Source organism: Salmo salar, chromosome 09 (assembly GCF_965601325.2).
Source record: "Salmo salar chromosome 09, fSalSal1, whole genome shotgun sequence".
Classification (NCBI taxonomy): domain Eukaryota; kingdom Metazoa; phylum Chordata; class Actinopteri; order Salmoniformes; family Salmonidae; genus Salmo; species Salmo salar.
Window position 1 is genome coordinate 127,898,862 of NC_138299.1, and position 20,987 is coordinate 127,919,848.

Consider the following 20,987-nt stretch of genomic DNA (forward strand, 5'->3'; position numbering starts at 1 on the left):
ATCTCCAGCATTATCTCTGACCCATGATCTCATAAGTAGCTGAATCTGTTTTAGGCCTAGTCTTTTTTATAACAGGCATGCATGTAACAATATGTTTAACACAATTGAAAACACCATACCAATGTGTTCTTACTGTTATTGAGTGGGATTGAACACTACCAAGTATCATTTCAACTGAAAAACATCATCCACAGTCACACCCAGAGAGTAGCATACTTATTTGTGTTTGGCAAATAAACTCATTTAATAAACACCTCAACAATTCCTTCGGAACATGCATTAATTCAGTAATATTATGGCTTTACTTGTAAATAGTACATACAACATACTGGATTAGAAATCAAATGCAATGACAGAAACCAACATTTGGCACTTTTTGTTTTTGCAGAGAGAATTAAAAAAGCCCTGAAATACACATTCACATAACATAGATCAATTGATAGTGCATTTTAAACACAGAGACAATACACTATTCAAATAAATAACTCTCTTGTGCTACTGGCAGAGAAAGTTACATTTCCTCAAATCTTTATTATGAGAGGAGTAACACTGTCTTGTTTAAGTGTCTAGCTACCTCCCTGTGCATACTGCTGGTGCTCTTTGGTGTTGAAGAAGGCAAAGAATATCTTCCTCCAGCCCATGGCGTTGGCTAGGGCCTCCATGTCAGGTGTGAGCTCATCACAGCGACCCCTCACAGTCTGTTCCCAGAACTCTGGCGAGTTGCAGAGCTGGGATAACCCATTCCGTATTGAAATACAACACACACACACACACACACACACACACAGAGAAACACTAGCTCACTAACTAAACCCAGATTATATTTTCCTGACCGTGTTGTAGCCTAACTAGGGCCCTGAGGTTTTCCTTGTCCGTTCAAAAAACTCAGGGCCCTTAATGAAATAATGTGCATATGAAAGAAATGTGCTTTTGCAAATGATTTGGCTACACACTATGCACTGGTTTCCTGGACACATATTACACCTAGTCCTGGATTTAAAAGCAATTTCAATGGAAATTCTCCTTAGATTACACTTTTTAGTCCAGGAGCAGATTACATTTGTATCTGGGAAACTTGCCCTTTGGGTTTGTAAAGCCCAGGCTCACCTTGTGGAACCTCTTTGTGGTCTGTGCCAGCTGTGCTACGTCTTCCAGTTCCAGGAAGGCCAGGATTTGGAACAGTAGGTCATTGGGCAGGCGCTCCAGGTAGTCAAAGTTCCCTTGGCACAGTGCTTGGGTGTACTGTAGGATCTGCTGGCCAAACACCACACCTACCTGTTCTAGAGATGGGGAGTACACACCTACTCAGGGCAGTGCACTTTTCAAGACCCCCAACAGAACCATGTGCATCTACACCAAAACAAATAGAGTAGGTGATGTAGGCTTAATATTTCATGGCAGAGACTTGTAATGGAAACCTTACGCTGCATGCGGGCATCATGCAAAAAGTCATCGTGGGTCATCTTATTTTCTCCAGGTGCAGCACCCTTGAATTCAATCCGTAAAGAAATCTTCCACGATCTCCATATCACCTGAAGAGAAATTCAAAAATACATAGGCCTGTTATACAACTCAGTTCTCTCAAATCATCAGAGCCTTGTAATTAAACTATATCCAAAGCATGTTGAAAGAGAAAAGTTACTTGCAGAAACAAATGTCTGATACATGAGGTTGATATGTAGCACTTTAAAGTACAATCATGTCAATGGAGAGCAACACTACCAAATCCAGTGCTGTCTACCATGCCTGCTGTGCTAATGTGTAGCCTTTATCCACAGCCACAGTCCAGCATTGTGCACTTTATCCGTTTTTAACTCCCTGCAATCCGAAGATACATATCAGATGGATGATCAAATATAAGAATTTACCTCAGTTTTAGTGACAGTAAGCTGAAAAAAGTCTTTTGTCGGAGGGGGACCCTGACCATTTATTTCAAACACTTTCTTCCCAAGTAGAGACGCCATTTTAGACGCTAAATAGTTACCATGACAACGGAGAGAACAGCGAAATATTTTGTGTGATAATGAGAGCGATTATGTTCGCAATTGTATACATTGAGTGATTGCTAATAATTTAAGTATATAAATAAAATAATTATCAACCCACAATGTCATGTATATTTTCGAGAAACAGCTGTTGGATTAGGGGGTCACGACCCAGCGGATTAATATTTCGCAGCTATCCTACTGTGAGATATATCATTTTAAATTCTCTAAACACAACTGTAGACAATATTAAATACATTCGCTAAATTGTTATTGAATACATGCATTTATTTGGATCAGGTTCTGTTCAGTGTCGACTTTAACAACTCGAAAGTAGTTCCTAGCGGAAGAATGGGGCACTTTAGAGCGGAGGTATATTGCAGTTGCAGGTCCCTCAGCTGATGTGAAGGCTGAGAGAGTGAAGCTGGTGCACTGTCTGTTACAACTACAACACTGGAACAAATAGGTAATAACATAATATATATAACGTTCAGTGGCATCTTATTCAATAGTTTGAGGGGCTCATTGAGCATTTAAGACTGAAATACTTGTGAGGAATGGAGAATCCGTCTCGCGAAAAAAATATGGTTTCCAATTGTCATCTCTCGAATCCTGTTCCTGCTTTCCTGTTTTTTTGTGTCTGTGTGTGATGCAAGCAGCAAAGAAGGTTCAGAGGCCATTTCGTTTTGTAACTTGTTTTGCCATAAACATACATTAGGTAGCTAGCGAAACAAAATAAGCTCGCTAACCAAACAACTCTTGAATTGGAAATCGCATAAGGTTAGCCTGTCGGCGAAACAAACATTTTAGCTAGTTAGTTGACTACCAGCTAGCTAACGTTAGCTAGCTCGCTATGTAGCTAACGTTAGCAATTATCTTAGTTAGCAGACTGCTTTCAGTTAGCGACATTTGTTAGCCGGTTAACACTCTTTTTAGCTACATAACCCGAATCATATCGGGTTAAGGTCAACATGTAACGTTAGCTACCTAGCTAATATTAAAAAGCGGCTAACTAACGTCAGCTGCCTACCACCTTTTAAAAAGTTAAGAACGTGTAATTTAATATTGCATTCTCCATTAATAAATCTAACGTTCTAACAACTATGGTTGTTTGCCAACACTGTTAGCCAGCCAGCTAACGTTAGATAGCTAGGTAACATCACGTCAGGCTAGAGAGAACCGTAAGCAGCCAACTAACTTAACAAAGCTAACTAGCAGCAAGAAAAACGTTAGCTTCCTATTTGGCTAGGATAGCTAATCAAGTAAACGTTTGTTTAGCTAGCTAACTTAGGTAGCTAACGTTACTTTGTTAAATCTTGCGTTTATTACACGTCGACAGCTGTTAAATTACTGAGGCGATACAATAATTATCAACTAGCCAGCGAACTACCGTTAGCTATTTAGCTAGATTATGGAAACGTTCGTTTTGTAATTAGTTACTGTTCGCTAGTTAACGTTAACATATTGGATAATGCCGTGTGAATGTCGTTGGTTGAGGTTTCCGACATTCCCTTTGAATACACTATTGCATTAGCGTAGCTATCCTGTCCTAACAAGAAAGCTTGCTAGCTAAAGGTTAGCAAGCTTGTTAGCTAGTACAGCTGAATCCTCTGGTGCGAAGTTAATAATAGTCCGACCGATGCTGTCATTTTCGATGGATAGCTCAGGTAATTGTTATTTAGAGGACATTTGCCTGCCAATCCATTTGAGGTGATTTCCATGCAAAATGTTTTATTTAGCTACACATTTTTGTGCTGTTGTCTTGATAACGTTCGTTGAACGTTTTTACGACAACAGACCACCAACTACGCATTTTCATGCCACATAGCTAACGTTACATTCATACATAGCTAGCTGATATGTTATTTGCGGACTAGTCCGCATTTTTACATTAATAACCAGACATCTTAAGTAATTGTAACGCGATAACGTTTGAATCTGAAAGGTACCATACTAGGTTCTTTGTCTATTGCTAGCTAGCTAACGTTACTGTCAAATTGAGATTCCGGGACCGGGTTTGCTAACCACCTAGCTGGTGCTAACTACGTCAGATGAAGGCCTGTTTGTAAAACGAGATCGAAATAAATTAGTGTAGGCTAATAAAAGCTGGTTATAGTGAAAGTTATTATATTAACCCAAGTAGTGAACTGTGGATTGTACAGGACTACAGTGGAACATGGTAAAACACCAATTGTCAGTGTTGGGACGAATAAATAAACAAAGACTAGGATGTACAGTCAGAGAAGGCCTGGCTAAAATGGCCTTGCAAGCTTGCCAATTGTTCTTATTTTGTGATCAATATCGCAGTTCATTGGGTCTTAACATGAGTGATGGCATGAAGAATATGTAGCTAGTTTATCAGATTTTAAATGTTTTAACACGTGCATCATAATGAACTCCCTAAATGTTCACATACCACCTTTGAGACCCTTCGACTCTTAACATGAGCATTTTTGCAATGCGTAATTAAAGATCATACCTCTTCATCATGATAATCTGATCATACATATCGGACTAATATTTACATAAACTCGCGTGTTTATTATAGTTTAGCTACTGTAACGTTACATGGTGAAGGCCCTTTACTGTTATGTAGCATAGGATTTTGACTTGCTGTATTTTGAGTGCTAGGCCTGAAATATTAATTTGTCTTTGTGCCATATTTCACTGGATATTACTGAAGTGGATTTGCACAGGAACTTTAGTGATTTAATTGATGGGGATATTTTTCTTAAAGAAATGCATAGCTAATTAATGGCAGAAATGTAGATTTCTTTGCAAATCATCTTGTTTGTTTACCTACCAACTTACTGTGTTGACTCTAGGGCTGGGATTTGCCACGGACCTGATGATATTATCATGATACTTATATGATATGTATTGCGACTCTAACAATTCTATGTGTTGTGATTCGATACTGAGATTTTATTGCGATTTGATCTTCCAAAAATCTTGGTCACTATATGTCTGCTGCAGAGTGACAAGAGATGCATGAGAACGGGTTTTGGTCAGTCATGGAAATAAGTGTTAAACTAATTGGCTCCCTATTTAAAAAGATGGAGAACAAGCTATGATGGAAAAATACTGGAGTTTTGGTGTGGGTACAGCAAACAAGCACTAAAATAATGCGATATATAATTTGTCCTGCATATTTTTTGTACATCAATTAAACAAGAGTCAGCTTTTAAGTTATTTCACTACATAGCCTATTTGTTTGATAAAATACACGTTAGAAAAATATAAACGCAACACCCAACAATTTAAAAGATTCTGAGTTACAGGTCATAAGGAAATCAGTCAATAGAAATAAATTAATTAGGCCCTAATCTATGGATTTCACATGAATGGTCTTTACCTTTTAGAAAAATCTACAGGTGTGGATCAGAAAACCAGTCAGTATGTGGTGTGACCATCATTTGCCTCATGCAGCGCGACACATCTCCTTCGCATAGAATTGATCAGACTGTTGATTGTGGCCTGTGGAATGTTGTTCCACTCCTCTTCAATGGCTGTGCAAAGTTGCTGGATATTGGCAGGAACTGGAACATGGTGTGGTATATGTTGATCCAGAGCATCCCAAACATGCTCGGTGGGTGAAATGTCTGAGTATGCAGGCCATGGAAGAACTGGGACATTCTCAGCGTACAGGAATTGTGTACAGATCCTTGCATTTGCGACATGATTGGCACGACAATGGGCCTCAGGATCTCGTCACGGTATCTATGTGCATTGAAATTGCCATCGATAAAATGCAGTTGTTTGTTGTCCTTATCTTATGCCTGCCCATACCATAATCCCACCACTACAACGGGGCAATCTGTTCACAATGTTGACATCAGCAAACCGCTCGCCCACACGATGACATGTCTGCCATCTGCCTTGTACAGTTGAAACCGGGATTAATCCATGAAGAGCATCCTTCCCCAGCGTGCCGGGGGCCATCAAAGGTGAGCATTTGCCCACTCAAGTCAGTTACAATGCCGAACCACTGTCATGTCAAGACCCTGGTGTGGATGACAAGCAAACCGATCTTCCCTGAGACGGTTTCTTACAGTTTGTGCAGAAATTCTTCAGTTGTGCAAACCCACAGTTTCATCAGCTGTCCGCTGGACTCGGACGTACCCACAGATGAAGAAGTCGGATGTGGAGGTCCTGGGCTGGCGTGGTTACATGTGGTCTGCAGTTGTGAGGCCAATTGGACTTACTGCCAAATTCTCTGAAACTGCATTGGAGGTGGCTTATTGGTGGCCAATTGTGCTCTCCCTCAACTTGAGACATCTGTGGCATTGTGTTGTCTGTCAACTGCATATTTTTGTGACCTTTTTATTGTCCACAGCACAAGGTGCAACTGTAATAATGATGCTGTTTAATCAGCTTCTTGATATGCCACACCTGTCAGGTGGATGCATTATATTGGCAAAGGAGAAATGCTCACTAACAGGGATGTAAACAAATTTGTGCACTGAGGCACTTTTTGTGCATATGGAACATTTCTGGGATCTTTTGATTTCAGCTCATGATACATGGGATTAACACTTAAATGTTGCATTTATATTTTTGTTCACTATAGAATAGGGAATCTTGAAGTTGCCTGTTGCAGAAACAATTTTTTTTTGTGTGCACATGATCATCACACACCATATCACGTGCATTATTGAATGTCAGCCATAATATAAGACATTGTCTTGTATCCTGATTTTTACTTGATGTAGACCCTATTTCCCAATGTGATTGTCTCCCTTTCCTTCCAATTAGGACTTTTACTCGAGGCTGTTAAGTTCCCCTGTAATATGTTTCAGTGGAAGTAGGCCTACATTGCATTGTCAAAATAAAGGTTAAATAAATTAAATTGGGAACTCCGCTAACCTGTTACTTTGAGCCTCTGGCATTCTCACCTCCATTCTGTCTGGTAGAAGACAAATGGGAATTTCTAGTTTTCCAAATAATATCATTTGGTGAATTTATTCATTTCAAACTGCACCATTTATCTTATGAAATCTAGCGTTTTTAAAATTCTATTCTGGGTTGAATTGAGTCTTGCGCAACAAAGAACACGCCATTGGTATCTCAATAATATCAAGGTTGTAGGGAACTGTCAGTTATCCTACCCATGATTTGAATTCATGCCCTGTACGATATCACAATCATTCTCCTCCAATATAACTTGGCTGTAGATGCGTGGGTTGTTTAGTAACAAAATCGATGCATGCGCATCTTCTGGGCAAACAAAAGTCAATTCCAAAGGATTAATGAGGTGAAATGTATATTTTTTTATATAACCTTTATTTAACTAGGCAAGTCCAGCTAAGAACATTCTTATTTACAATGACTCAATGTTCATTTGAAAACATAGCTAACCAAAAACTATAGATGTAGTTATCTAGTGAATTTTAGCTATATTATCATAGAGGTCAAATAAGTCCAAATATGACATGCTATCAAGTAGAGGTCGACTGATTTAATCGGAATGGCCGATTTAATTAGGGCCGAGTTCAAGTTTTAATAACAATTGCCGACTATGGCCGATTTACATTGCATTCCACGAGGAGACTGTGGCAGGCTGACCACCTTGATACGCGAGTGCAGCAAGGAGCCAAGGTAAGTTGCTAGCTAGCATTAAACTTATCTTATAAAAAAACAATCAATCTTCACATAACTAGTGATTTAACTACACATGTTTGATGTTTACTAGTTTAACTAGCTTGTCCTGCGTTGCATATAATCAATGCGGTGTCTGTTAATTTATCATCGAATCACAGCCTACTTCGCCAAATGGGTGATGATTTAACAAAAGCGCATACGCGAAAAAAGCACAATCGTAGCAAATCAAATGTATTTATATAGCCCTTCTTACATCAGCTGATATACCAAAGTGCTTCTGGCTGTGCCGGGTAGCACCAATGTACCTAACATAAACATCAATGCCTTTATTAAAATCAATACACAAGTATATTTTTTAAAACCTGCATATTTAGTTAACATTAATTTATTTTACCAGGCATTATTAACTAGGGAAATTGTGTCACTTCTCTTGCGTTCAGTGCAAGCAGAGTCAGGGTATATGCAGCAGTTTGGGCCGCCTGGCTCGTTGCGAACTGTGAAGACCATTTCTTCCTAACAAAGACCGTAATTAATTTGCCAGAATTTTACATAATTATGACATAACATTGAAGGTTGTGCAATGTAACAGCAACATTTAGACTTAGGGTTGCGACCCGTTCGATAAAATACGGAACGCTTCCATATTTCACTGAAAGAATAAACGTTTTTGAAATGATTGTTTCCGGATTTGACCATATTAATGACCAAAGGCTCGTATTTCTGTGTGTTTATTATAATTAAGTCTACGATTTGATAGAGCAGTCTGACTGAGCTTTGGTAGGCAGCACCAGGCTCGTAATCATTCATTCAAACAACACTTTCCTGCATTTGCCAGCAGCTCTTCGCAATGCTTGAAGCACGGCGCTGTTTATGACTTCAAGCCTATCGACTCCCGAGATTAGGCTGGCAATACTAAAGTGCCTATAAGAACATCTAATAGTCAAAGGTATATGAAATACAAATCGTATAGAGAGAAATAGTCCTATAATTCCTACAACCTAAAACTTCTTACCTGGGAATATTGAAGACTCATGTTAAAAGGAACCACCAGCTTTCATTTGTTCTGAGCAAGGAACTTAAACGTTAGCTTTTTTTACATGCCACATATTGCACTTTTACTTTCTTGTGATTTTGCATTATTTAAACGAAATTGAACGTTTCATTTTATTTGAGTCTAAATAGATTTTATGTCTTACATTTTAAAATAAGTGATCATTCAGTATTGTTGTAATTGTCATTATTACAAATATAAAAATCGGCCTATATAAATGTTTTTAAATCTGTATCGGATTTTTTTGGTCCTCCAATAATCGGTATCGGCATTAAAATCATAATCGGTTGACCTCTACTATCAAGAACAAGACACAACTAGCTGAAACAAGCCACCTACATTTCCCCACATGGCACATTCTTGCTATTGAACGGTCCAATATCCAGAAACCATTGTCAAACAGTCTTTTCCCCATAGATGTGCATTTTCATGACGCTGTCAGGCAACACGTCTACAGCTGGTCATATTCACCACTGCAGGGGGGAGGGCGAAAGTATGCTTATTTTTGTGTAATAGTATTAGTGTAATGGTATATGCACCCACTCCATTGTGTATTGTTACCCTCGTATTTCATGACCCTAGTCAACACACCAACCCCACTTTTGTCGAGAAAGCAAATGGTGGCAGTAGGTGCATGGAACACCCTCTGAGTTGGTTCTCCAAAGACTCTGTATGCTTTCTTCAGTGATTGATTGGCTATGACAAGCAAACCCGCAGACTCTTAGTAATGGGTTATCCCCCAGTGACCTGGAGACGATGTAGACTAAAGACAATTGGTGGCTGTTCTCTCTGTTCTAATCTACTGAACAAAAATATAAATGCAACATGCAACAATTTCAAAGTTCTTATAAGGAAGTCAGTCAATTGAAATAAATTAATATGGGTCTAATCTATGGATTTCACATGACTGGGCAGGGGCGCAGGGCGCGGTCAATCAGAATTAGTTTTTCCCCACAAAAGGGCTTTATTGCAGACAAATACTCCTCTGCACCTCTCCTGACAAACCTGTAGGTGAAGGAGCCAGATAAGGAGGTCTTGGGCTGGCGTGGTTACATGTGGTCTGCGGTTGTGAGGCTGGTTGTACGTACTGCCAAATTCTCTAAAATGTTGGAGGCAGCTTATGGTAGAGAAATGGTCATTAAATTCTGTGACACAACTGCACATTTTAGTGGCATATTATTGTCCCCAGCACAAGGTGCACCTCTGCAATGATCATGCTTTTTAATCAGTTAATTTGTCACCCCTGTCTGGATTATCTTGACAAAGGATAAAATGCTCACTAACAGGGATGTAAACAAAATAGTGCACAACATTTTAGAGAAATAAGCTTTTTCTGCATATGGAACATTTCTGGCATCTTTTATTTTAGCTCATGAAACCTGAGACCAGCACTTTACATGTTGCGTTTTATATTTTTGTTCAGTGTAGGTCTCTTCATGTTCCCAGGATAATACTTAGCCTAGATGTGTTGGTTTATGTGATCTTGCGATTTTTAAATCTATCTGCGTCGTTTAGTTTGTTGTGGACAGTCATTTTGGGCCTGTCGTCATTGTCTCTGTTTGGATCAATCCGCCCTCTATATTTGGGCTGATTAGATTTCAGAGCTGTATGTAGCCGTGTGATGCGTTTTGGCTTGAGGCTCATTGATCTCGCTGGCTGCCCTGTGCTGCCTCCAAACAAATGGTAATGTGTAACGTGAGTAATACGATTTTCCACTAATTGGTCTTTTGACTAATCACATGAGATATTTTTCTGATCTGATTGATCCAAAATGATTGGAAAAAAAGATCGGAGTTGGGCTACCTTTTAAATGCAGCCAATGTGGTTTTGAGTGATAATGTGGGGTTGAGGGGCTACTTTAAAAAATATGTATATATTTTTTCCCCCCCAAACTGCAGCATTGATGGCATCAACAGCCACCACCAACACGTTAATTGTATTTTACTTGGTTTTGGAACATGTCACTCACATCCTGATGTCTCACCCACGATCTGATGTGTTTTTGTTTTCTCTCCTCCTCGGTCTAGTGAATGGTAGTGTCTAGAAAGGGTATGTCCCTTCAGGAGAGAGGTGCCAATGTCCAACCGGCCTAATTCCAATCCAGGGGGGTCACTGCGCCGTTCACAGAGGAACACTGCTGCGGCCCAGCCACAAGACCATACAGTCGCGGGAAGGTAAGCCACCCAGCACATTTTAATATCTTTCTCGTTTGTTTGTGTTATGTATTGGAGTCTGCCTGTATGTTTGAACATGTGAGGGCATGCTTGAAGCTGTTCTCTACTGTATAGTCTTCTACTTTTCTCAAAATGGCTGCCATTATTCCTGTTCACCATTGATATTAGAACTTTAAGGGCCTAAACCTTATCAGAGCTGGAGCTGATAACGTTCATTCTGTTTCAAAATATTTCTTAAGCTTTTCCAATGTGTTTAAGTGAAAGGAAAAGCCTTGTGCGGTATTTTAAATTAATCTACCAGTTCACCCACATTTAGGTTGTTTTTGCACAGTGTTGTACAGAGGCATTCCTTGGAGCAGTACAGGATGGGTGAACGATGATAGGGGAATGACTAAGTATTTTATTAATGATATGGAGTGATTTACTCAAAACCCACACTTACTTGCCCTTTAATTCCCAACCTTACAGGTTGCAGTCAGAGCAGGTAAAACATAAAACAAATTCCCCTCCTGAAAGTAGAAGACCTAAATCTAAGGCTTCCAAAGCCGCACCCAGCTCAGCCTCTGGCCAGTCCAGGGGGCACAGCTCAAGAAGGTACCCCTCTCTCCTTAGCACTCACTGTGTGTTTGTGGGGTCTGCTTTTGACAATAGACTATTGCGCTTAAATAAAAATGTGTTTTAAATATGGTTTGTTTTCTATCTATTGCGCCCTTGCCTATTCATTCTAGGCCTAAATTAATTGAATGGAAGCATTGTACTTGATCGCTTTGTCTTTCCAGTTTGGAAACTGCTAAAAGGTTCTCTCTTTCTCCTCTCCTCCACCATCCTGGCAGTAGCAGTCTGTCACTGTCTGTGGCTTCATTTGTGCTGCAAGACGACCCAGAGGCCGCAGGGACATCAGAGCGAGAGCCAACAGGCCACCAATCCAAGAGTGAAGGCACCACCCGAGGGTTGAAGAGAAGTTCTGCACCTGACCTCACCAACATCTACACCCCCACCCCAGCCAAGAAGTCCAAATCCCACCCTCCACCCAGAGACCATACCACTGAGGCCAAGAAAGGCCCTGCCAAGTCCTCCAAGAAGAGACCCCTGGCTCCAGAGTTGCCTGCGCCCACAGGCCGCGGCCAGAGCAGCAAGTGCGGGGCCTCTGGGGCCTCACCGACCCAGAAACGGAAGAAGGCTGACTCCCTCCCCGGTCTGAGCAGCACTGCTGGGTCCCTCCCCAACCGTACCGACGGCAGATCTGCAAAACCCACCAAGCTGGCGTCGAAATCGGCCGCCTCAGCCAAAGCTGGGTGTAGCACCGTGACTGACTCCTCCTCTTCTGCCTCCACCTCTTCCTCCTCCTCCACCGGCGCCAACAGTGCCACCGCCACGCAGGGCGCCAGGCTCAAGCAGGGCAAAGACCAGAACAAGGCACGTCGCTCCCGCTCCGCCTCCAGCCCTTCCCCACGCCGAAGCACCCGCGACAGGGAGCAGGCCAAAGCCGCAGTCTCGTCCAAGTTTGAGTGGGCCTCCCGCTTCAGTCCCAAAGTCAACCTGCCAAAGCCCAAACTGTCCCTACCTGGCTCCTCCAAGACCGAGAGCACCTCCAAACCTGGGCCCTCAGGACTACAAGCCAAACTAGCAAGTGAGTCTGTCCCGCCCTCTCCTCATACCTGTGTACCGTTTCCCTTCAACCAAGGGGGAGTTGTTTGGGGTGCTCATATTTGTAATGGTCAGCCAGCCAGGGTTCGGCATGGGGCTCTGGTAGAGGTTACTCTTCGGGATTAAATGTCACAGGGACAGGACCCCTGTTGCGGCGTCTGTTACAGAAACTCACTCTGTACTGGGACCTGCTGCTGCCGGGATGACTGCTTCTCACGCCAGGCACACTCCACTCCACCACACACACACACACACACACACACACACTCTCCAAGCGGGGATTAACCCTGCACAGACAGTTAGTGCTCATAAACATGCATGACATTACCTTGCGGATAAACTCCCACGGACACAAGTGTAACTGATATAGGCAGTCCCAATTCTCTTCTTTGTTCCCTTTTGGCCCTAACCCTTCAATGTTTAGTGTCTGGATTAGCATCACAGGGTAGTGGCTCAACTGTAGCCTGTTGGACTGTGGTGCAAATGGATATTTTGTAAAGGAAGGACACTGATTCACTAGGTGTTGGGTAGGTGGTGAGGGCTAGCTAATGTGCTCGGAGGCATTTAAAATACTTTTGCTGTCAGATCAGACACAATCATCCCTGAGGTTACGGATGTCACACCACAGCGATGCGTTGTGGGAGTTGTAGTGTAGGATGGTCAGACCGCTGCTGTGGTGTGTTTTGAAGAAGTGAATGACTGCATGGCTCCAAATGTCAAGTCTCAAACAGGTTGAGTTTAAAGCTCATAGGTTGGTTCTGGTGAGGTGTCACGAATGTAGTGCATGCGGGCGAGTGGAAGATGATCAGTGTGTTCTGGGTTGGGGATTCTAAGATGGTAACCGAGGCTAGGCACGCTGCCACAGGGCCCAGCTCCAAACATGTGCCCGCTCTGAGAGGTCCTGACCAGACCGCCCTGCCTGCCTGCCGGTTGACTAGCAAGCATCAGGTTCTCACTGGGGAGGGGAGCAGAGAGTGATTCACCCACTTTTATTAAGTAGGGAGGGGCACAGATTGTCACTTCTAGTGCACGCTGTCACACACACACTCAACATCTATTCTCAGTCTTTGTGGACTCTGCTATAATGGTGAGTAAGCCAGATTGCATTGTGGGGTACGAGGTGTAGCTGTGATGGCGCAACAGGCTTTCTGCTGTAGCAACAATACATTGCCATTTGGATTCTTCTGTTGGGTAACTGGTGGTGTTACTTGGGTTAATGAGTGAGGGGCGTGTGTGATTGCGTTTGTGACTACTTGTCTGCTGACAGCCCCTGTATTGTATGTGTGTTGGGAAAAGGTCAGTCGTCTTCATATCTTTGCACTCTGTGTTGGGATCCTCAGGTTTAGCATGAAGGTTGTTCTGTTCTAGGTCTGTACTAGTGAGAGAGGCTATTTATACTCTCCCAGCGTCTGGCACTGGGCTCTCGACTGAGAAACACCAGAGCTGTCAGTGTTTGACTGTCCTCCCTGGGTGGCTCTTACTGTTATGAGTGACTGGTGCCGACCCCCTCTGAACCAGTCCTTGCTTTTGACCGTTATGTCACTTGTCAAACACTAACTGTATTTAGCCAAGGTGGCTGGCTTCAGTTAAAACCAGGTTTGGGGTAAAAAATAAATAAAAAATGGAGGTATTAAACTGAAATTCCAGTTTATCTACTGGGAAAACACTGGTTATCACTGTCCAAACAGTTCAGTTTGGGTGGAATATCTAAGCCACCAGTTGGTTAGTAATGGTTGTAGACCAAACCAACATTATAGAAAGGTGCGTCTGCGTAGCTTAATCATTTGCAAACAAGTAATTCCTTTTAACTGATGGAAATGGATAAACTGGTTATCCTGATAGCGCAATCTAACACCTCGAGTGGCCCACTATCACTGTGGTTTATCCTCTTTTGTCTTGGCTGTTTACTCATTGGCTCCTTGTTTCTCTCATCAGGTTTGAGGAAGTCCACTAAGAAGCGCAGCGAGTCTCCTCCAGCAGAGCTCCCCAGCTTTCGGCGGAGCACACGTCAGAAGACCACGGGCTCCTGCGCCAGCACCAGGTACTACAGCCTCAAACTGCTCTTAACCTCTATGGGCTAGGTGGGACACTAGCGTCCCCCCCGTGGTGCACTCCATCAACAGCAGGTGCATTTCAAGAGCGGCAAATTTGAATCCAAATAAATGTCAAAATTCAAATTTTTCAAACATACAACTATTTTACACCCTTTGAAAGATAAACATCTCCTTAATCTAACCACGTTTTACGATTTCAAAAAGGTTTTACGGCGAAAGCATAAATTTAGAGTATGTTAGGACAGTACATTTACAAGAGTTGTGTGTAATGTTTTGTCAATTCAAAGACAGGGTCACCAAAACCATAAAACCAGCTAAAATGATGCACTAACCTTTTACAATCTCCATCAGATGACACTCCTAGGACATTATGTTAGACAATGCATGCATTTTTAGTTCTATCAAGTTCATATTTATATCCAAAAACAGCGTTTTACTATGGCATTGATGTTGAGGAAATCGTTTCCCTCCAATAACCGGCAGTCAAGTCAGTACCACAAATTAAATAATTAAAATTAGAAAACATTGGTAAAATATTATATTGTCATTTAAAGAATTACAGATTTACATCTCTTGAACGCAATCAACTTGCCAGATTTAAAAATAACCTTACTGGGAAATCACACTTTGCAATAATCTGAGCACTGCGCCCAGAAAAATACGCGTTGCGATACAGACCAGCCGTCATGTTGGGGAGATCTAAAATCGAAAATACTATGTAAATAATCCATTACCTTTGATTCTCTTCATCAGATGTCACTTCCAGGTATCACAGGTCCATAACGAATGTAGTTTTGTTCAAAAAAGCTCATCATTTATGTCCAAAAATCTCCGTCTTGTTAGCACATGATCTAAGCCCGCCGGACTTCACTTCATGAAAAAAATATATTTACGTTCGTTCAAACATGTCAAACGTTGTATAGCATAAATCATTAGGGCCTTTTTTAACCAGAACATGAATCATATTCAAGGTGGACGAATGCATACTCTTTTATAACGTATTGGACCGAGGGTACCCAACGTGAACTCACGCGCCAGGTGTCTAATGGGCCATCATCGTTCCATGGCTCTTGTTCGGTCAGATCTCCCTCCAGAAGACTCAAAACACTTTGTAAAGGCTGGTGACATCTAGTGGAAGCAATAGGAAGTGCCAAAATATTCCTCAGCCCCGTGTTTTTCAATGGCATAGGTTTAAAGGTAATACAACACATCAGGTATCCACTTCCTGTCAGAAAATGTCTCAGGGTTTTGCCTGCCAAATGAGTTCTGTTATACTCACAGACACCATTCAAACAGTTTTAGAAAATTTAGGGTGTTTTCTATCCATATATAATAAGTATATGCATATTCTAGTTACTGGGTAGGATTAGTAACCAGATTAAATCGGGTACATTTTTTTATCCAGCCGTGCAAATACTGCCCCCTAGCCCCAACAGGTTAATGTCATCTCTCAACTTCTCCAGTCTAAAGACCCAAGTCAATTGTAGTCGGTTGTATTTCGGTGTGCACAAAAAGTATTTAACAATACATCCAATATTTTATGGAAGTAGGTGGCTTCCTTGGCAATACCTAATGAAATTGTCCCCAAGATGTCAATCTTTCAGTGCATTACGGAAGTGTGTTGTCAGTCATAACATGTTTAAAAGGGAAAATCCACGGCAGACATGAAACACCTGTCAATTTGGCTATAGTCTATGTTCTATGAGTGGGTAAAATAACTATTTTCACCATGTCAACTTAGAAGTGTGAAATCGTGTTGTAATGCATTATCATAAGGTTCTCATCCAGTGCAGATGGGGAATAACACATTTCACAACGCTTTTAAAACAATTACCTGTGCTCCAGATCGCACAATGCACGTTTCTCCGCTCCCTCCTCGCCCATGTCTGTGGGAAAGCGTAGATTCGGTAATGAATCTATGGAATTCGACCAAACCATGGAAATTCTATGTAAACACCACACATGCGTACTTCCCTGGGGAAAAGATTCAGAATCCTCTTATTGCTGCCCTTCAAAATTAGCCTACTTTTAGGCTATTGTTTGTATTTTACACAGTGTTGGGGGAAAAATCTGAGTATAATGCTTGAGTGGATGTCAACACAAATGCATCTTAACGTCATCACCAATCAACTGCATCACAATTAAAACGTCTTCAACTACCACCACCAATTCTATATGGCTAGCTATGCTACCAACTTACACAAATGGGAGTTAGCATTTAGCAGACATTTTTCCAAACCCGAAAATTGTGACCACGTTGTGAGCCTATTAGAACTCCTAAATTGGGACGAATATCCACTTTGTTAGACCAGATTCTTTGAATGTTCTCCAAAGACGACATCCTTGCGCTTTCCTCCGTACTACGTTCCATTTACCTTTTCACCACATAGTGCCTTGAAAGAGTAATCATCCCCCTTGGTGTTTTTCCTATTTTGTTGCATTACAACCTGTAATTTAAATATATTTTTATTTGGATTTCATGTAATGGACATAAACAAAATAGTCCAAATTAGTGAAGTGAAATTTCTTTAACTTAAAATTATGTTTAAAAAAAAGAAAAAGTAAAACCTGAATAGTGGTGTGTGCATATGTACACCCCCTTTGCTATGAAGCCCCAAAATAAGATATGGTGCAACCAATTGCCTTCAGTCACATAATTAGTTAGATCGCACACAGGTGGACTTTATATAAGTGTCACATGATCTGTGTGTGTGTAAACTCAGTTTTTCACAATTCCTAACATTTAATCCTAGTAAAAATTCCCTGTCTTAAGTCAGTTAGGATCACTTTATTTTAAGAATGTGAAATCTCAGAATAATAGTGATTTATTTCAGATTTGATTTCTTTCATCACATTCCCAGTGGGTCAGAAGTTTACATGCTACCAAATACTAATTGAGTGTATTGCCTTTAACTTCTCTAGGGTCGGCGGGACGAAATCGTCCCACCTACGTAACAGCCAGTGGAATCCTGTGGCGCGTTATTCAAATGCCTTAGAAATGCTATTACTTCAATTTCTCAAACATATGACTATTTTACACCATTTTAAAGACAAGACTCTCGTTAATCTAACCACACTGTCCGACTTCAAAAAGGCTTTACAACGAAAGCAAAACATTAGATTATGTCAGCAGAGTACCCAGCCAGAAATAATCAGACACCCATTTTTCAAGCTAGCATATAATGTCACAAAAACCCAGAAGACAGCTAAATGCAGCACTAACCTTTGATCTTCATCAGATGACAACCCTAGGACATTATGTTATACAATACATGCATGTTTTGTTCAATCAAGTTCATATTTATATCAATAACCAGCTTTTTACATTAGCATGTGACTAGCATGTGACTAGCATTCCCACCGAACACTGCCGGTGAATTTACTAAATTACTCACGATAAACGTTCACAAAAAGCATAACAATTATTAAGAATTATAGATCCAGAACTCCTCTATGCACTTGATATGTCCGATTTTAAAATAGCTTTTCGGTGAAAGCACATTTTGCAATATTCTGAGTAGATAGCCCGGCATCACAGGGCTAGCTATTTAGACACCCAGCAAGTTTAGCACTCACCAAAGTCAGATTTACTATAAGAAAAATGTTATTACCTTTGGTGTTCTTCGTCAGAATGCACTCCCAGGACTTCTACTTCAATAACAAATGTTGGTTTGGTCCCAAATAATCCATTGTTATATCCAAATAGCGGCGTTTTGTTCGTGCGTTCAAGACTCTATCCGAAAGGGTAAATAAGGGTGACGAGCACGGCGCATTTCGTGACAAAAAAATTCTAAATATTCCATTACCGTACTTCGAAGCATGTCAACCGCTGTTTAAAATCAATTTTTATGCCGTTTTTCTCGTAAAAAAGCGATAATATTCCGACCGGGAAAGCGTGTATACGTACAAAGAGAGAGAAAATAAAAACATCTCGTGCACGAGCCTGAATCTCAGAGTACTCTGACCGGCCACTATCCAAACGCGATAATGTGTTTCAGCCTGGGGCTGCCTCGATATCATTCAGCTTTTTCCCGGGCTCTGAGAGCCTATGGGAGCCGTAGGAAGTGTCACGTTACAGCAAAGATCCTCAGTCTTCAATAAACAGAGACAAGAAGAACAAGATCTTGTCAGAGAGGGCACTTCCTGTAAGGAATCTTCTCAGGTTTTTGCCTGCCATATGAGTTCTGTTATACTCAGACACCATTCAAACAGTTTTAGAAACTTCAGGGTGTTTTCTATCCAAAGCCAATAATTATATGCATATTCTAGTTACTGGGCAGGAGTAGTAACCAGATTAAATCGGGTACGTTTTTTATCCGGCCGTGTCAATACTGCCCCCTAGTCCTAACAGGTTAATGCAACCGCTCTGTCAGATTTCAAAAATACTTTACAGCGAAAGCACACTTTGCAATAATCTGAGTACGGCGCTCAGTCACAAAACCAAACCTGCCATTTTGTGGAGTCAACAAAACTCAGAAATAGCATTATAAATATTCACTTACCTTTGATCTTCATCGGAATGCACTCCCAGGAATCCCAGTTCCACAAATGTTCATTTGTTTCGATAAAGTCCATCCTTTATTTCCAAATACCTCCATTTTGTTCGTGCGTTTAGTCGAGTAATCCAAATCCACTGTGCTCGCTCAGTAAATTCAAAGTCAAAAAATGTATATTACAGTTCGTAGAAACATGTCAAACGATGTATAGAATCAATCTTTAAAATGTTTTTATCATAAATCTTCCATAATATTCCAACCGGACGATTCCTTTGTCTTCAAAAAAGCAAAGGAACACAGCTAACTCTCACGGGAGCGCATGCCAGTGAGCTCATGTCATTTTCTCAGTCATCTGATTCCAAGACCTCTTATTCTCTTCCCATTCACTGTAGAAGCATAAAACAACGTTCTAAAGACTTGACATCTAGTGGAAGCCTTAGGAAGTGCAAAATGACCCCACAGACACTGTATATTGGATAGGGAATCACTTGGAAAAACTACAAACCTCAGATTTCCACACTTCCTGGTGGGATTTTTTCTTGCCTGCCATATGAGTTCTGTTATACTCAGACACCATTCAAACAGTTTTATAAACTTTGGTGTTTTCTATCCAAATCTACTAATAATATGCATATCTTAGCTTCTGGGACTGAGTAGCAGGCAGTTTACTCTGGGCACCTTCTTCATCCAGATGTCAAAATACTGCCCCTTACCCAAGAGAGGTTAACTTCTTGGGGCTATGTGGGACGCTAGCGTGCCACCCGTGGTGCACCCTATCAACAGCAGGTGCATTTCAAGAGCGGCAAATTTGAAACCAAATAAATGTCAAAATTCAAATTTTTCAAACATACAACTATCTTACACCCTTTGAAAGATAAACATCTCCTTAATCTAACCACGTTGTCCGATTTCAAAAAGGTTTTACGGCGAAAGCATAAAGTTAGATTATGTTAGGAGAGTACATTGACAATAGCTGTGTGTAATGTTTTGTCAATTCAAAGACAGGGTCACCAAAACCATAAAACCAGCTAAAATGATGCACTAACCTCTTACAATCTCCATCAGATGACACTCCTAGGACATTATGTTAGACAATGCATGCATTTTTAGTTCTATCAAGTTCATATTTATATCCAAAAACAGCGTTTTACTATGGCATTGATGTTGAGGAAATCGTTTCCCTCCAATAACCGGCAGTCATGTCAGCACCACAAATTAAATAATTAAAATTAGAAAACATTGGTAAAATATTATATTGTCATTTAAAGAATTATAGATTTACATCTCTTGAACGCAATCAACTTGCCAGATTTAAAAATAACCTTACTGGGAAATCACACTTTGCAATAATCTGAGCACTGCGCCCAGAAAAATATGCTTTGCTATACAGACAAACGGCCATGTTGGAGAGATCTAAAATTGAAAATACTATGTAAATAATCCATTACCTTTGATTCTCTTCATCAGATGTCACTTCCCGGTTTCCCAGGTCCATAACGAATGTAGTTTTGTTCAAAAAAGCTCATCATTTATATCCAAAAAGATCCGTGTTGTTAGCACATGATCTAAGCCAGCCGGACTTCTCGTCATGAACGAGGGGAAAAAATATATTTACGTTCGTTCAAACATGTCAAACGTTGTATAGCATAAATCATTAGGGCCTTTTTTAACCAGAACATGAATAATATTCAAGGTGGACGAATGCATTCTCTTTTAAAACGTTTTGGAACGAGGGTACCCAACATGACCTCGCGCCAGAGTCTAATCGGCCATCACCGTTCCAAGGCTCTTGTTCGGTCAGATCTCATAGTAGAAGATTCAAAACACTTTGTAAAGGCTGGTGACATCTAGTGGAAGCAATAGGAAGTGCCAAAACATTAATCAGCCCCTGTGTGTTTCAATGGCATAGGCTTAAAGGTAATTCAACACATCAGGTATCCACTTCCTGTCAGAAAATGTCTCAGGGTTTTGCCTGCCAA

General features: G+C 40.9%; 2 protein-coding genes across 16 annotated transcripts in view; one reads left to right on the plus strand and one right to left on the minus strand.

The window, feature by feature from the left end:
• Window positions 1–20,987, plus strand: part of LOC106612584 (E3 ubiquitin-protein ligase TRIP12) — a 73,937-nt gene that overhangs the window by 16,816 nt on the left and 36,134 nt on the right. For 3 of the 15 annotated variants that reach the window (XM_082956245.1, XM_082956249.1, XM_082956248.1), the window contains exons 1-5: window positions 2,319–2,451; window positions 10,665–10,811; window positions 11,280–11,405; window positions 11,645–12,441; window positions 14,394–14,498. In XM_082956245.1, the coding sequence (XP_082812371.1) occupies window positions 10,714–10,811; window positions 11,280–11,405; window positions 11,645–12,441; window positions 14,394–14,498 (1,126 nt within the window). In that variant the 5' untranslated portion in view covers window positions 2,319–2,451; window positions 10,665–10,713. Of the gene's footprint in view, window positions 1–2,318; window positions 2,452–10,664; window positions 10,812–11,279; window positions 11,406–11,644; window positions 12,442–14,393; window positions 14,500–20,987 lie in introns of those variants that run through there. The other 12 variants (XM_045724455.2, XM_045724458.2, XM_045724456.2 and 9 more) reach the window with 8 other exon arrangements.
• Window positions 212–2,000, minus strand: LOC106612583 (F-box only protein 36). The gene is made up of 4 exons (XM_014213873.3): window positions 1,869–2,000; window positions 1,424–1,532; window positions 1,108–1,280; window positions 212–728 (listed from the first exon to the last, which is right to left on the minus strand). The coding sequence occupies exons 1-4, from the start codon at window positions 1,962–1,964 to the stop codon at window positions 567–569; spliced, it is 540 nt and encodes a 179-aa protein (XP_014069348.1). The 5' UTR covers window positions 1,965–2,000; the 3' UTR covers window positions 212–566.

Bases quoted from the DNA above. Each gene is read 5' to 3' on its own strand.
- LOC106612583 (XM_014213873.3), bottom strand. From the start codon at position 1,964: ATGGCGTCTCTACTTGGGAAGAAAGTGTTTGAAATAAATGGTCAGGGT. The intron at 1,281-1,423 runs GTAAGGTTTCCA...CCCCATCTCTAG, and splicing joins GCATGATGCCCGCATGCAGC to AACAGGTAGGTGTGGTGTTT. The intron at 729-1,107 runs GTGAGCCTGGGC...GGGTTATCCCAG, and splicing joins CCACAAAGAGGTTCCACAAG to CTCTGCAACTCGCCAGAGTT.